This window comes from Hemitrygon akajei, chromosome 9 (genome assembly GCF_048418815.1).
Source record: "Hemitrygon akajei chromosome 9, sHemAka1.3, whole genome shotgun sequence".
NCBI classification, from domain to species: domain Eukaryota; kingdom Metazoa; phylum Chordata; class Chondrichthyes; order Myliobatiformes; family Dasyatidae; genus Hemitrygon; species Hemitrygon akajei.
The window spans coordinates 165,971,257-165,986,738 of record NC_133132.1 but is presented as its reverse complement, the minus strand read 5'-3'; the positions used below and the strand labels follow the sequence as shown (position 1 = coordinate 165,986,738).

The 15,482-nt window shown below is 38.4% G+C and overlaps 2 protein-coding genes and 1 long non-coding RNA gene across 5 annotated transcripts in view; 1 reads left to right on the top strand and 2 right to left on the bottom strand.

Annotated features, from left to right (window-relative positions):
* Positions 1-15,482, bottom strand: part of nt5dc1 (5'-nucleotidase domain containing 1) — a 611,704-nt gene that overhangs the window by 515,030 nt on the left and 81,192 nt on the right. The gene's annotated exons all lie outside the window — the stretch shown is intronic.
* On the top strand, positions 1,668-14,277 carry LOC140733715 (uncharacterized). 3 transcript variants are annotated; one of them, XM_073057423.1, is made up of 4 exons: positions 1,668-1,807; positions 3,904-4,015; positions 6,633-6,767; positions 12,255-14,277. In XM_073057423.1, exons 2-4 carry the CDS (start codon positions 3,919-3,921, stop codon positions 14,090-14,092), a joined length of 2,070 nt encoding a protein of 689 aa, XP_072913524.1. In that variant the 5' UTR covers positions 1,668-1,807; positions 3,904-3,918; the 3' UTR covers positions 14,093-14,277. The 3 variants fall into 3 exon arrangements, with proteins under 3 accessions (XP_072913524.1, XP_072913523.1, XP_072913522.1); XM_073057422.1 differs by having other exon boundaries at positions 6,624-6,764; XM_073057421.1 differs by having other exon boundaries at positions 6,624-6,767; positions 12,255-14,276.
* LOC140733726 (uncharacterized) lies at positions 5,514-10,272 on the bottom strand. Its single transcript, XR_012100342.1, has 3 exons — positions 10,041-10,272; positions 9,292-9,378; positions 5,514-5,542 (listed from the first exon to the last, which is right to left on the bottom strand). It is a non-coding gene; the product is annotated as an uncharacterized lncRNA (long non-coding RNA).

Genomic DNA, 15,482 nt, shown 5'->3' with positions numbered 1-15,482 from the left:
AAAGAAAAAAAAGAAATGACAGTGTGCCTTTGCACCTGCACAGGGAATTTCTGTCAAATTTCTACAGTCTATCATAATTAAAATAATGGGCCAATTAAATGATTTACAGAAGTTCTCACTGTTATAAAAGGATGAAAGAAATTACGACTTGCTGCATGAGCTACAAGTGGCTGCTATTGCACTGTGGAAAAATTGCTGTTGAAACAATCTACAAGCTCTTAAAAGACATTATTTATACATACAGTTATTCTTTCAAATAGCACAAAATTTCACAAGCATTAAATTTAAGAAATATTTTTAAAATGTATGTGAAACTTCCCCTGCATCTTAATTTCATGAAGTGTAGTATTGATAATGCTTAAGTAAATAGCAAAATATTTAACAAGTTAATGGAGCTTTTCAGCTTTGCTGTTTGCAGTCAGAATATTAAATGTGATTGGGTGCACAGGCTTTTTGATGTCAACATTGTAAATTGATGACTAGTGTTTCTTCTGAACTGGTACCCAATTACCACTGTTACTTTGGGAATATGAAATCATACCAATATCTCTGATAAATCTTTCATTCCAGTTTTCATCAAGGTTAGAAGCGAGTGTTGTCGTTCACTGTTGAATGCAAAGTCCACGCCAAAGTCTCTCAAGCAATATCTATCCACATTATAATAGCAGTATAATTTGCCAAAAGCTGCGTGCCAGAAGTTAGAGTTGAAAAGTAGTGAACAGAAATGAGAAAAGGCAATAGCAACCTTTTGTATGCATGCTACAGGTTACACATACACAAACATTATAATCAACCTCCCTTTGCCAAAAGGAAAAAATAACACTTACAATGTAATTAAGCAATTTTGAAAACTTAGGAATTATAACAGAAAAGATCTTCCTGTATTGTAAAGGATCATTATGTAACACAAATAGCAGCATTACAAAAAAAGAAAAGCAGAGAACTGAAAAACAAGGGAAACGGAAGACTGTACAACACAGTAATAACATCTCATTACTTCAGTACATCAACACAATCCAACAATATAGTCCATTCCAAATGAAACTGATATATATAATCTCTAAGCACATCCTGTCTTATATTGAAAGTCACACTTCCTGGTTAGATTTGAAAGGTAGCATACCTTTCATATTATTTTTTAAAGTCATCCAGATAATACACTTTAACCTTCAACTTTCTGATTATCAATTATTTTGCAGTTACATTATCTTTAGAGCAAACTGAAAGACTGGCAGAAATTGATATGTTAAACTTTGGTTTCAAATACTTTTTCTTCTCTGTAGTTACTTTTCCTGATACATCTGTTTAACTAGCAGAAGCAGAGTCACAATGCAAAGTTAGTAACTGATGGAATCATGCCATTAAAGAATGAATGACAAAATTAGAATACTAATTTATTTCTGTGTGAGAAAAAGCCTCACTAATCCAGCCCAACATCCAGGTTTAAAATCAATATTTTCACTGCTTCCTAAAATAGTTAAAAATGATCTGCCCCCTATTTGGATGATAAACTAACTGCACGCGATAGATACTAATCCTTAAGATGGCAAGGAAGCTCTAACCACAAGCAGCCCACTAGGCTGACCTCACCTTCTGACGCAAGAAATACATGTAAACATAAAATTCATAATTAGCACTTATGTTTTGAAAAGGAGGAGTTAAAAGATTTCAGTTGTCCAGAGCTAAAGTCTCCCAGATATAAATACATGACATTCTGCTTAAAAGTCAAATCTCCATTACCCATTGCAGAGATCAATCACCAGGGAAAACTGGACTGAAGCAAGGTTCTGAAATCTAAATTATGCTGGTATGTTCGAACTTCATTTTATGCTACTGTTTACTTGGAGTACCAGGATGCCAAAGATCAATTTCTGTGTGCATATGTTGAGATTAACACACCAATCAGTCTGCTTGCTAGCACACTGCATTACGTGCATCAGTTCAGGTTGTACGCAGCCATACAGTTCAGCTGTAGGGTGCAGAAGTGTATTGGTAAAGTAACATTTTCAGCATTTACATATTATCTGAGTGCAAGTGAGACCTTTCAGAATATCTTAAAAGCTTTATAGCAAAACGTAATGAAATAAATGTTTTCTTAAATTGGTAATGTATTCAGAATCAAATCTAATATTACCAGCAGATGTTATGAAATGTTTTATTGTGCAGCAGCAGTATAATGCAATATATAATAAATTATTACAGTAAATATATATATATTAAAAAGTTAAATCAAACAAGTAATGCTTAAAGAGAAAAAAGAATGAAGTAGTGTTCATGGGTTCCATGTCTATTCAGAAATCTAGTAGCAGAGGGGAAGGAGCTCTTCCTGAATCGTTGAGCATGTATATTCATTAGAGTATAGAAGAATGAGAGGGGATCTCATAGAAACATTTCGAATGTTGAAAGGGTTGGACAGAGTAGATGTGGAAAGGCTGTTTCCCTTGGTGGGTGAGTCCAGGACAAGAGGCCACAGTCTTAGAATTAGAGGGGACCCATTTAAAACAGAGATGAGAATTTTTTTTAGCCAGAGGGTCGTGGAATTATGGAATTCATTGCCACATACAGCTGTGGAGGCCCGATCATTGGGGGTGTTTAAGGAGGAGATTGATAGGTATCTAATTAGTCAGCGTATCAAGTGATATGGGGAAAAAGCCAGAAATTGGAACTAGATGGGAGAATAGTGGTGTTCATGGTGCAGTGGCGGAACAGACTCGATGGGCCAAATGGCCTACTTCTGCTCCTTTGTCTTGTGATCTTATGATCCTGTATCTCTTCTCTGATGGTAGCAATGAGAAGAGGGCATGTCCTGGGTGATGGAGGTCCTTTATAAAGGATGCCGCCTTTTTGAGGCATCTCTCCTTGAAGATGTCCTGGATGCTGGGCAGGCACATGCTTGAGTTGAGTCCACAATTTTCTGCAGCTTATTTCGATCTTGTGCACCCCCACCACAATACCAGACGGTGATGCAGCCAGTTAGAATGGTCTCCATGGTACATCTGTAAAAATTCGCGAGTGTCTTTGTTGACATACAAAATCTCCTCAAACTTCAAATGAAATAGAACTGCTGTCATGCCTTCTTTGTTGGAGCCAGGATAGATCCTCAGAGATGTTGAAATCCAGTAACTTGAAATTGCTCACCTTTCCACTTCTGCTCCCTTGATGAGAACTGGTGTATATTCCCTTGTCTTACACTTTCTGAAGTCCACAATCAATTCTTTGGTCTTAGTGACATTGACTGCAAGGTTGTTACTGTGACACCACTCAACAAGCTGCTGTATGTTGCTCCTGTACACCTTCTCATCACCAGCAGAAATTTTGCCAATAATAGTTGCCTTGTCAGCAAATTTATGGATGGTATTTGAGCTGTTCCTAGCCACACAGTCATGGGTGTAGAGAGAGTTAAGTAGTGGGCTAAGCACATATTCTTGAGGTGTGCCAGTATTGATTATCAACGATGTGGAGACTTTATTTCCCTTGGCAGACTATGAGGAGGAAGTCAAGGATCCAGTTGCAGAGGGAGGTACAGAGGCCCAGGTTTTGGAAGTTTTTGATCAGAACTGTAGGAATAACTACGTTATAAGCTGAGCTGTAGTCAATTAACAGCAGCCTGATGTAACTATTACTATTGTCCAGGTGATCCAAGGCCACGTGAAAACTCAATGAGATCGCATCCGCTGTGGATCTATTGTAACAAAAGGCAAACTGTAGTGCATCTCGGTTCCTGTTTACACAGGACTTGTTTCTAGCCATAGCCAATCTCTCAAAACACTTCACCATAGATTTAGGCTGAAAGATCTAATAATCAATTCTATTTAAGCTCAACTCATGCAATTCTACTGAATATACTTAAATTACTCTGGACCTTGTTTTATTAATATTTGCAAAAACATTTATCAACTACAGATCTGATCTACAACCATGGTATCAAAACAAATTATTGCGCTTTTATTACTTCTCACCCTGACCTTGGCCTACGGAAAGGGCCACAAGACTCGCCGATGGAAAACCAACGGAGGTAAGCTTGAACTTAAGACAAATGATACTTACACTGGTTCGTAACAGTCAAAACTGAACAAGCTGAACTTTATTATTTCGTCAATGACACATCTTAAACATTCAAAAATAAAATTTAGTTGACAAAAAAACAAAACTGTTCCACTACAATAGGTTCTCTATTCAATTCAAAAGTTCCTTTGTATAGTACATCCCTTACAGATATTCTCCTGCTACTATACTTAAATCACTATCACCATTTGAAATAGCTAACAGATCAAGAGGGATATGTAGAGGAAGAAAATAAAATTAATGTCTTGATTTAATGACCTTTTATCACAACTAATAATAAATAATTCCATATACTGGATTTCTGAAAACAGGTAATTATTTTTTTAAACCTTAATCCCTTTCATTCTTTACAGGTGGTGCTTGACCTGGTGACACTTTCAGCATTATATAATAACTTTAGACTTTCAGCTTCTGTAGTATTTCACTTTTCTTTTACCATGGGCAGTATGTATATGCATTTTGTACTCCAGGCATACATTATTCAACCAATTTTTTTGATATGCAGAGTTATACGTACTTCATTTATATACACACTATCCTATAAATACATTATTATATACATAAGGCAACAACTTTCCACCACTTTACTATTCACACATACTGTACAGATTATTTGCCTGGGAAGACTGAAGGTAACTTTTGTTTCATGCTAACAATGTGAAACAGAAGTGGAGATATGAGCAGTGTTAAGGATGCAAAAAAAGATCAAAGTCAGTACATGAAAAACAACATGGCAGCCAAATGTAAAGTTATCCATTACAGTAGTAATAAACAGAAATATTTAAAACATTTGAACCTGAGATTGGGAATGGCTGATGATCAAGAACTGAGTGTCCTTCTACTTAAGTTACTGAAAGCTAATTGTCAGGGAGTCAGGCAATTAGGAAGCAAATGATTTAGAATCATGGAAAAGTACAGCACAGAAACAGGCCATTCAGCCCATCCAGTCCACGCCGAGCCATTCAAACTGCCTACTCCCATCGACCTGCACCAGGATCATTGGCCTCCATATCCTTACTATCCATCTATCTATCCATACTTTGCTTAAACATTGAAATCAATCTCACATGCACCACTTGCACTGGCAGCTCATAGCACACTCTAAGTGAGAAGTTTCCCCTCATATTCCCCTTAAACATTTCACATTTCACCCTTAAACCATGACCTCTAATTGTCGTCACATCAAATCTCAGTGGAAAAAGCATGCTTGTATCTATACCCCTCATAATTTTGTTTAGCTCAATCAAATCTCCTCTCAATCTTCTACCTTCCAAGGAATAAAGTCCTAAACTATTCAGTCTTTCCTTTTTAACTCAGGTTTTACTGCAGTAGGATTTGAGTACAAAAGTAATTTATTCTCAAATTTATCTTTCTGCAATTGTGTCGGACTTTGATGAGATCACACCTGAAATACTGACAACAATTTTGATCTCCTTACCTTAAAAATGGATTTGCTTTCTAGCCAAGAGTACAGCAACTGTAAATGTATCATAAAAGATCAAATTAAGTAGTCTGAGTTTCTATTTAAAATAAAGGAGAGAGGTGATTTTATAGAAACATAAAAATACATGATGTCTCAGTAAGGCAGATTCTGGGAGGATACCTTGACTCAAATTAGAACCAGGGGTCACGATCTTAATCCTTCGTACCAAAAAATATTATGGAGTCTCAGTTATTGGTATTCAGAACTGAGGTTGATGCATTCCTTATTAACAGATAGTAATGGAAAAAAAGAAAATGGTAATGGGCAGAAGATTGATTAGCCATGATCACATGAATGGCAGAGAGACTCACAAGTCCAAATGGCCTACTTTTACTCCTATTTCTTATGTTCCCATGTTTGTACAGACACTCAGCATTCTTTGGCATTAGATAGTCAGGATCGAAGATTCGAAGTTATTGATAAATAGAAGTGATCTTGGGATCCTTTACCCACTTAACTTATGGTTACTTTCATCAACCAAATGCACGTGTAAGAGTATGAGACAATGATCACACGTGCAAAAATCAGGAAGCACTTATAACAGGGGTTCCCAGCCTTTTTTAATGCCATGGACCCTTTACCATTAACTGAGGAGTCCATGGACTAAAAGTTGGGAACCCCTAACTTACAAAAATTGGACTTATCATCCAAAGTACTTAAGAAGCCAGTGTTATGCTTGCATTCTAGTTACACAAATGAGCTATACATCACTGAATTTGCCTACATCTCACTGGCCTTTTTTCAAAGCCTAGCTTTTACGTTTTGCAGTTAATGTTTTCAATGCTTGCCAACCTCCACAAACCCTACCACCAGAAATGTGAGTGTGAGCACGTCTTACTTTATTATAATCTATCATGCTTGAACTGGGTACTAAGATGATCCCCACAAATATTACACAGTATGATGCCTTTCTTTGCTCCAGCAAACTACATGAAAACTAGAATAAGTGAGTATTATATTCTAATTAAATACTTAAGAAGGTGCTGCATAAGATTTTAGCTTTAAAAATTTTTCAAACATAACAAATAACAAATTTTTGATTAACTTTAATATTTTACTTATTTTCTAAAATGAGGTGATTCAGATGGAAATGATTCAGGTGGAAGTGACTCGGGTGAAAATGACGCTGGTGAAAATGATGCAGGCGAAAATGACGCAGGCGAAAATGAAACGGATGGAAATGACTGGGATGGAGATGATTCAAACAGCAATGAAGGTGGTAAGTTTGACTTGCATTGTTTGAATCTTCATACAAATACTACATTATTTTTAAATGTAAATAATAGTTCTCTATTATAAACCACAGTGTGGATTTTGCAACTGCAACAAAATCAAAACTATCAATGTTAAACTATTAAACTAACATTAACTTCAGAGTTTCTGAGTTTGTATTTGTAGAATCCCAAAGCTTCTTCAGATATTTAATGTCTCTCCATTGTCAGCATAGCTTTGCACCTTTCTCCAAAAAAAAAATCAAAAATGTTATGCTATGCATGTGGGATACTAGTTTAATGTGAAAGTAAGCATTTTCCAGTGATATTAAACCAGATTCTGAAACATCTTGGTCACTTTTTTATCCCCAAAACTAATATTATGCACAAAGAACACAATTCCCCATTTTCTCTTTTCCTTGGTTGATCAGGCAGTTTGATGACATCATCCCTGCTGAACACATGTAACAGTTTTGAATAGACACCTAAAAGACATGGGAAAAGCAGAAGTCGAAAACACAAAGATTGACGTTAGAAAGAAAGCATTGACTCGCCTATTACAGTTTAATTCCCTTCTATCCTCAAACAGTAAAATAACTACAGATAGAAAACAAAACCAGATGTTTATTGTGGCCAATAATTGAACATTTCAGCCCTCAGGGCTGTGTACTAAGTCCCCTCCTTTACTCCCGGTATACCCATGACTGTGTCGCCACCCACAGCTCTAATTTGCTAATTCAATTTGCCAATGACACAATATTGATTGGCCTAATCTCAAGCAACAAACGAGGTGGCCTAAAGGGAAGAAGTCATCCCTCTGACACAGTGGTGTCAAGAAAACCACCTCTCCCTCAATGTCGCAAAAACAAAGGAGTTGATTGTGGATTACAGGAGGAATGGAGACCGGCTAACCCCTAGTGATATCAATGATTTGGGGTTGAGAGGATAAACAGCTTTAAGTTCCTCGGCATCCATATCACCGAGGATCTCATGTGGTTTGTACACACCAGCTGTGTGAAAAAGGCACAACAGCGCCTCTTTCATCTCAGACGGTTGAGGAAGTTTGGTATGGGCCCCCAAATCCTTAGAACTTTCTACAGGGTCACAATTGAGAGCATGCTGACTGGTTGTATCACTGCCTGGTATGGGAACTGTACCTCCTTAATCACAGGATTCTGCAGAGAGTGGTACGGACAGCCCAGCGTAGCTGTAGTTGTGAATTTCCCATGATTCAGGACATTTACAAAGACAGGTGTGTAAAAAGGGCCTGAAGGATCACTGGGGACCTGAGTCACCCCAATCACAATCTATTCCAGCTGCTGCAATTCGGGAAACAGTACCACAGCATAAAAGACTGGACCAACGGGCTCTGAGATAACTTCTTCCCCCAGGCCATAAGACTGATTAACTCACGTTGATTTGAGTGTATTTCTATGTTACATTGACTGTTCTATTTATTATAAATTATATTATACATTTAGACGGAGACATAACGTAAAGATTTTTACTCCTCATGTATGTGAAGTATGTAAGAAATAAATTCAATTCAATTCAAAATTCAAAATAACTGAATTGGCAATAATTGGCACGGAAGTTTTCTTTTACAACAAAAAAGAAATTCCAATGCAATGTTGCATATGTAGCCTAAACATACCGATTTCATATTAATGATGATCGGGTAGAAAAACCAATAAAAGTGTGAGCAAAATAAAGCAGTAGATGCACAATTATTTTGTTGCGAGACACTAGTATGATGCCACAGTCACAGAGTATGGAAACAAGCCCTGCAGACCAATTTGTCCCTACTGATCAAGATGCCCATCTCAGATAGTCCTGTATGCCTGCATTTGGCCCACATCCCTCTAAACCAGCGGTTCACAACCTTTTTATGCCATAGATCCCTACCATTAACCAAAGGGCCCCGCTCTAAACACTTCCTATCCATGTACATGTCTAAATGTACTTAATATGTAGTTATTGTACCCGGCTCAGCCACTTTCTCTAGCATTCCATTCCATAGGTACAGAGAAGATGTCAGGGGTAAGATTTTTATGCAGGGAGTGGTAAGTGCGTGGAATGGGCTGCATGTGACGGTGGTGGAGGCGGATACAATAGGGTCTTTCAAGAAACTCCTGGACAGGTACATGGCACTCAGAAAAATAGAGGGCTATGGGTAACCCTAGGTAAGGGCATCTTTGGCTCAGCTTTGTGGGCCAAAGAGTCTGTATTATGCTGTAGGTTTTCTATGTTTCTATGTACATATGCACCACCCTTTTGTGTGAAGAAGTGACCCCTCGGGTTCCCTCCACACTATATCTTTTCATATTTGATTCCCTTTTCCTGAGGTTAAATCTGTGTACATTTTCCTTACCCATACCTCTCATAATAGTATAGAGATCGAGAAGGTCATCATTTCTCAGGCTCCTATGCTCCCAAGAATGAAGTCCTACCATACCCAACTGTTTCTTATAATTAAGACCCTGGAATCCTGGCAAGATTCTTTGCACTCTTTGCATCTTAGTGGTATCTTACCTAAAACAGACAACAAACACAATTCCATGTGCAGCCTCATCAAAATCTTGTACAATGCCAGTGCCCTTAAAACTCTATTAATGGTAACTGTAAACAGAAAATATTATACATTATTTGATTACTCAATGATTTCTTCAATCTTCCAAATGGTAAGCAGGGTTCTTACTCTGACGTAGTCACAGGTAGATTTGGTTACTTATCAGGTTAAGCTGCTCCCACAGGATGAACAACAATAGAGGATTATCATCTATGTGGAAAGTAAAACCGATTCTTTATCATGTATTATTTTTACTCTTTAATCAATTCCATACAACCATAATTGAAACACACAGCAATTTAAATCACAATGCATATTGATTCTTCTTTTATATACATGACGTAAGAACCACCACTCTTTGGCTTTGGGAAAAGCTGTTCCTCCTTGGCTCTATCCTAACTTTACTCCCCCAAACCTTGAGGCTATGTCCCCTAGTTCTAGTTTGACCTACCAGTGGAAACAACTTTCCTGCCTCTATCTTATCTATCCCCCTCATAATTTTATATGCTTCTACAAGATCTCCTCATTCTTCTGAATGCCAACAAGTCCCAGGCAACTCAATCTCTCCTCATAGTCTGACCCCCTCATGTCTGTAATGACTGCAAAAATACATTTATTTTTAATTAAAAACTGTAAAATTTAAGCTGCTCAGAAGGAAATATAAATCATGTTTATTCAAAACATTTAAACAACATATTTCTCAAATACTTACTCCTCCACTGAAGAAAAAGATGGCCTTCATATTCTCTAAAGTTACGTGAATCTTCATTTAATGTGGGAAATCAGAAGTAGAATAACAAAGAAAAATTAAATTATGACTAAATCTTCAATGGTACTTTTGTGCTCTCTCAAAATCATGTTTAGTTTTGCATAGAATTACAACTAAAGACTTAACCATGGATATTCAAGAAAATATATTAATTTCTGTAAAATATTAAATACTATTCAACAATCTCACTCCACATGGAGAATTAATAACAATCTTTCTTTCATATCCTTGGAATAGAGAAAGGGTAATTGAACTTCAGCTGTAACTGTAGGCACCAGTAGAGGCAAAAATAGACCAAAAGGTTGGAATGAAAGGCTATATAAGAAAAATAAAGTTGTAGTTCTGTCACACTGCAAGGGAAAGGAATCTCAAAAATCAGAACATGATTGTGAGCAGAAAGAAACAACTACGCTACTGTAAGGACAAACCACAGCATGATTTTTAAATTAAACTTCTAAGTAACTGAAACGATCTGCATTTGATTGTTTAAAAGCAGCTTTATAAAGAATAGAAGGCAAAATCACCAAATGAAGTGAAATTAAAGTGAACACTTACTGAAAATAAATTGAGAGAAAAATTGGAGAAAATTAGACACAATGTTTGACAGAAATATTGAAAGAATATTTCTGCAAACATTATGTCTAATTAATGAAAAAAATTAGGTTCTATGAGGCAAGTTAATTTAGAAGTGAATTTCCATCAGGAAATAAAATTAATTTGCTACACCACTTACAAAATTTGAATAAAATGCAAGCATTTATTAACCCTGACTTTTAACAATATCGCTGAGTACTTTTCATAATCTGCTTGATATCCAGTTTACAACTGCATGCAGACCTGTAGTTTTTTTAATCAATCATTTTAATTGAGAGCAAAATATTCTTTAATGCACTGGATGGCAAACAACATTCAATATAAACAGCCTGAAATTAAATTGCAAGAGATAAATGGGAGAGGAAGCAAAAGTGGAACCTAGATTAAATTAGTTGACACCCATAACAAAAAGGTGAGAATTTATTGCTGGGCATGGTTTTCGTCAGAAGAATTTACTCAGCTATACTAGCCAAGGGAATAAAGTGTCACCAGCAAAACAAGCTTTGCTGGAGAATGCTATGGATAGGTGTGTGAAAAACTGCAGATAGGTTCAGAAGAACGACTTGGGCTGAAATTTCTTCAGAGCTTTGGAATGTGCGGACAGTTTCTTAGAGACTTAAATATGGAGCTAAGCTAAAGAAAAGCATGGGGATGGGGAAGTGACATTATCAACAACTTTAAAAAGGAAATGTAGATTGGAAATGGAGCAGTAATATTCGGTGTATAAGTTGTTTATTTATAAAGGAGTGATGGTGGTTTTAAAACGAATGAATAAGTAGTTCCTGAGAGGAACATACTATTTACAACGGAGGAAAGGGTTAGCCAATAAGCACAGGCAATATGTTCTAGCCTCACGAGCCAATCCACATACTGTAACAGGATTAAGAAATAATTCTGTTTCCTGTTCATATTTTAATGGTAACTACCACATCATCATTCAGAATTAGAATAAGGTTTAAAATCACCAGCATATATTGTGAAATCTGTTAAATTTGCAGCAGCAATACAATGCAATATATGATTCATATAGAAAAAACTTGTGAATTATGCATATTCACTCGTTAACAAATAAGTAGTGCAAAAACAGAAATAAATAAGGAGTGAGGTAGTGTTCCTGGGTTTAATATCCAAAACAAGAAATATGACCAGGAACTTGGTCAAACCAGTTATATAAAGCTCATGGTGTGGGGGGGGGGGGGGGGGGCGGAGGTAGAGAGAAAGGTCAAGGGAAGATTTGAGAGTTGGAATTCTGATGCCCACACAAAAGCAGCTAAAGGGACAATAACTAATAATGGAATGATGGCAGAAATACACCTCACCAAGAGGCACAATCATCAGACCAGTGCTGAACTGAATTTCTACTGATGATAAATTTTTAGGAACGAACATAAGAAGCTTAATTTCAGGCTTGAGATGAATTTAAAAAGCAGAGCGCTGGTATTTTATGGGTAAAACAATTCACAATAACTGTGACTTGGATCAGGAATATTTTTTTAAAGTAACAAATAAAAATTATTATTTTGTGAGTAAATCTAAAGTATATTTTCTTTCTTTCTGCAAAAGGAATAAAACGTGGACCACGTGGACCGCGTGGGCCACGTGGGCCCCCTGGTCCACCAGGGTCACCTGGTCAAGCTGGAAGACCAGGTATCGGAATGCCAGGACCTCCTGGTAAACCTGGACCACAAGGACCAGAGGGAAAATCATTTCCAGGGAAACCAGGCAGTCCAGGAGCCCCAGGAAAACCAGGTGCAAGTGGATACCCTGGAGAGAAAGGTGACAGGGGATCTCCTGGGAAACAAGGAGAAAGAGGCAGTCCAGGGCCAAGTGGACCTTCTGGGCCTCCTGGATTGTCAATTCCAGGTAAAACAGGTCCCCAAGGAGCAAGAGGTTATCCAGGAGCACCAGGGTCACCTGGAGAGAACGGAAAACCAGGAAGTCCCGGTAATCCAGGGCCAAAGGGAGAAAGGGGCTCAGGAGCTCCAGGGCACCCAGGAGTTAAAGGTGCTCCAGGACCAAGAGGGCCTCCGGGTGAACCCGGATCAAATGGAATTGGACGTCCTGGGCCTGCTGGTTCCCCCGGTAAACCAGGTGCAAAGGGTGAAAAAGGTGCCCCAGGTTCCCAGGGAATGCCAGGAGCACAAGGCCAGAGAGGACCACCAGGACCATCTGGACAACCAGGACATGGAAAGCCTGGAGCAAATGGAAGACCAGGGCCAACAGGAGCTCCAGGACCAAAGGGCTCAAGGGGTAAAGAAGGTTTGACAGGAGCACCTGGATTGCCAGGCATTGGAAAACCCGGAAGTCAAGGTCCAAAAGGAGAGCGTGGTCCTGCAGGTGCAAATGGTTACCCTGGAGAACAAGGGAAAAAAGGAGAAAGAGGACAGCCTGGAGCTCCAGGGGCTGCTGGAAAAGCTGGTTCACCAGGAGAACAAGGTCCAAGAGGGTTACCAGGATCTGCTGGGGCACCAGGATCAAGAGGTCTTCCAGGACCATCAGGTCCACAAGGGTATCCAGGATCAAAAGGACTACCAGGGCCAAATGGTGCACCAGGAACACCAGGGTCTCCAGGTCAACCTGGAAGGCCAGGCTCACAGGGACAACAAGGTCCACCTGGTCAAAAGGGTGACACAGGTGCAGCTGGATCACCAGGTAAATCAGGTATCCCAGGTTCTCCAGGACCTTCTGGGCCACCTGGATTTCCAGGTAAAGAAGGAATGAGAGGTGCCCCTGGACCATCTGGTCCACGAGGACCATCTGGATCACAAGGGTCCCCTGGATACCCTGGAGAAAAGGGAGATCCAGGTCCTCCTGGGCCACCTGGAAAACCAGGTGAATATTATGGAAAAATACCTGCTGGGCTACCTGGTTCACCTGGACGACAAGGCCCCCCAGGCCTTCCAGGACGTCCTGGTCCACCAGGCCCACCGGGAAGGATGATTGTACGATCAGGAAAACATGATGATGACGATGATGATGACTCCAGCATGTCAGAGGAAGCTAGTTCTATTCCAGCATTTACAGCCATGCTGTCTCGTTCATATTCATCAACAGGCAAACCAGTGAAATTTGATAGAATATTAATTAATTCTAATGATAATTATGATCCATCAACTGGAATCTTTACATGTGATGTACCCGGCATCTATCAATTTTCTTATCACATACAAGTCCAAGGAGCAAATGTCTGGATTGGATTATACAAAAATGGTAAAGCTGTAATGTACACATATGATGACTATAAAAAAGGTTACATTGATCAGGCTTCAGGAAGCGCTATATTACATCTGCACAAAGATGATCAAGTTTATATTCAATTACCTTCAAAAGATTCCAATGGGTTGTATTCATCAGAGGATAAAACTTCTTCCTTTTCAGGGTATCTAATTGCCCAATCATGATGTGGGTGAATGGGTGATGTAAATGACTAATATTGTGACTCTATTTTGATCAGAAGAACAGAATCCTGATTAGAGATGAAATTCAAATAGCAGTGGGAAAGATCATATTAACAATGTGCTTTTGCACGGAGCAAAAGTTTGTTCTGCTGTCATTATTTCTGTTAATAAAATGTTTCTTAAAACAAAATCCTCAAAATATCATAACTTTTCAGTTGTTTTACAAATACTGAATGCTAGTTGTACTGCCCTCACTGAGGTGTTGCAACGTCAGCTGGACAGTCAGCCAAACTCCTTTCAAAAATGACATGAGAGTAAGGATATAGCATCCTAGCTCCTTGGGTTTATTGCAGATTCAATGGCATGACATAGTGAATAAGGAGTGAAATTGAAAAGTGACAAAAAACAGTATAATTAAAACATTGCTCCATTCACACAAGAAAATATACACAGATAAGTAAGAACTTAGTCCTGCAGGTAAATATCATAAGATTCCGACAAGTAAATACTACAGGAAAATAGTATGTGTAAACCATTAGCATCTAAGTGAGTGACTAATAAACTCAAATTTAACATTCTATACAGAAAAAAATTATTGATACATTTAATAAAATGTATCTTCTAAACAATCTAACATCAACTTACAAACAACGCTTCTGCTGGAGAAACAACAGGATAGATTTAGACAGACACTGCCTTAGCTCCTAACATAAATCTCTGGCCTTCTGCCTGGCAATGTGCTTTCCTACTTACCTCTTCCTGACTGCACAGGAAGTAACACAATGCAGATCTGAATCTGTTCATTTCAAAATAAAAGCTGAGTGTGCTAAATTACACAGATAAAAATAAATCAATTTCCAGAAGGGCAGAATGCAAGTTATGTTCGGCGCACTCCTATTGATAGCTTTTCTATTCCAGCAGTATCAACTAATACAGTTTAATAAGTGCTTTTTAAAGATGATGAGCTGCAGTAGTTTTTAACGCTTCATTCATTTTACTACAAATAGAAACATAGAAAATAGGTGCAGGAGTAGGCCAATCAGCCCTTCGAGCCTGCACCGTCATTCAGTATGATCATGGCTGATCATCCAACTCAGAACCCTGTACCTGCTTTCTCTCCATACCCGCTGATCCCTTTAGCTAACTTCCTCTTAAATATAGCCAATGAACTGGCCTCAACTGTTTCCTGTGGCAGAGAATTTCACAGATTCACCACTCTCTGTGTGAAGAAGTTTTTCCTCATCTCAGTCCTAAAAGGCTTCCCCTTTATCCTTAAACTGTGACCCTGCGTTCTGGACTTCCCCAACATTGGAAACAATCTTCCTGCATCTAGCCTGTCCAATCCCTTTAGAATTTTATACGTTTCAATAAGATCCCCCCTCAATCTTCTAAA

What these genes read in the sequence shown, in the direction of transcription:
- LOC140733715 (XM_073057421.1), top strand. Translation starts at nt 3,919, where the DNA reads ATGGTATCAAAACAAATTATTGCGCTTTTATTACTTCTCACCCTGACC. An exon ending in CCGATGGAAAACCAACGGAG is followed by an intron (nt 4,016 to 6,623) that starts GTAAGCTTGAAC and finishes TTCTAAAATGAG; the next exon opens with GTGATTCAGATGGAAATGAT. An exon ending in TTCAAACAGCAATGAAGGTG is followed by an intron (nt 6,768 to 12,254) that starts GTAAGTTTGACT and finishes TTTCTGCAAAAG; the next exon opens with GAATAAAACGTGGACCACGT.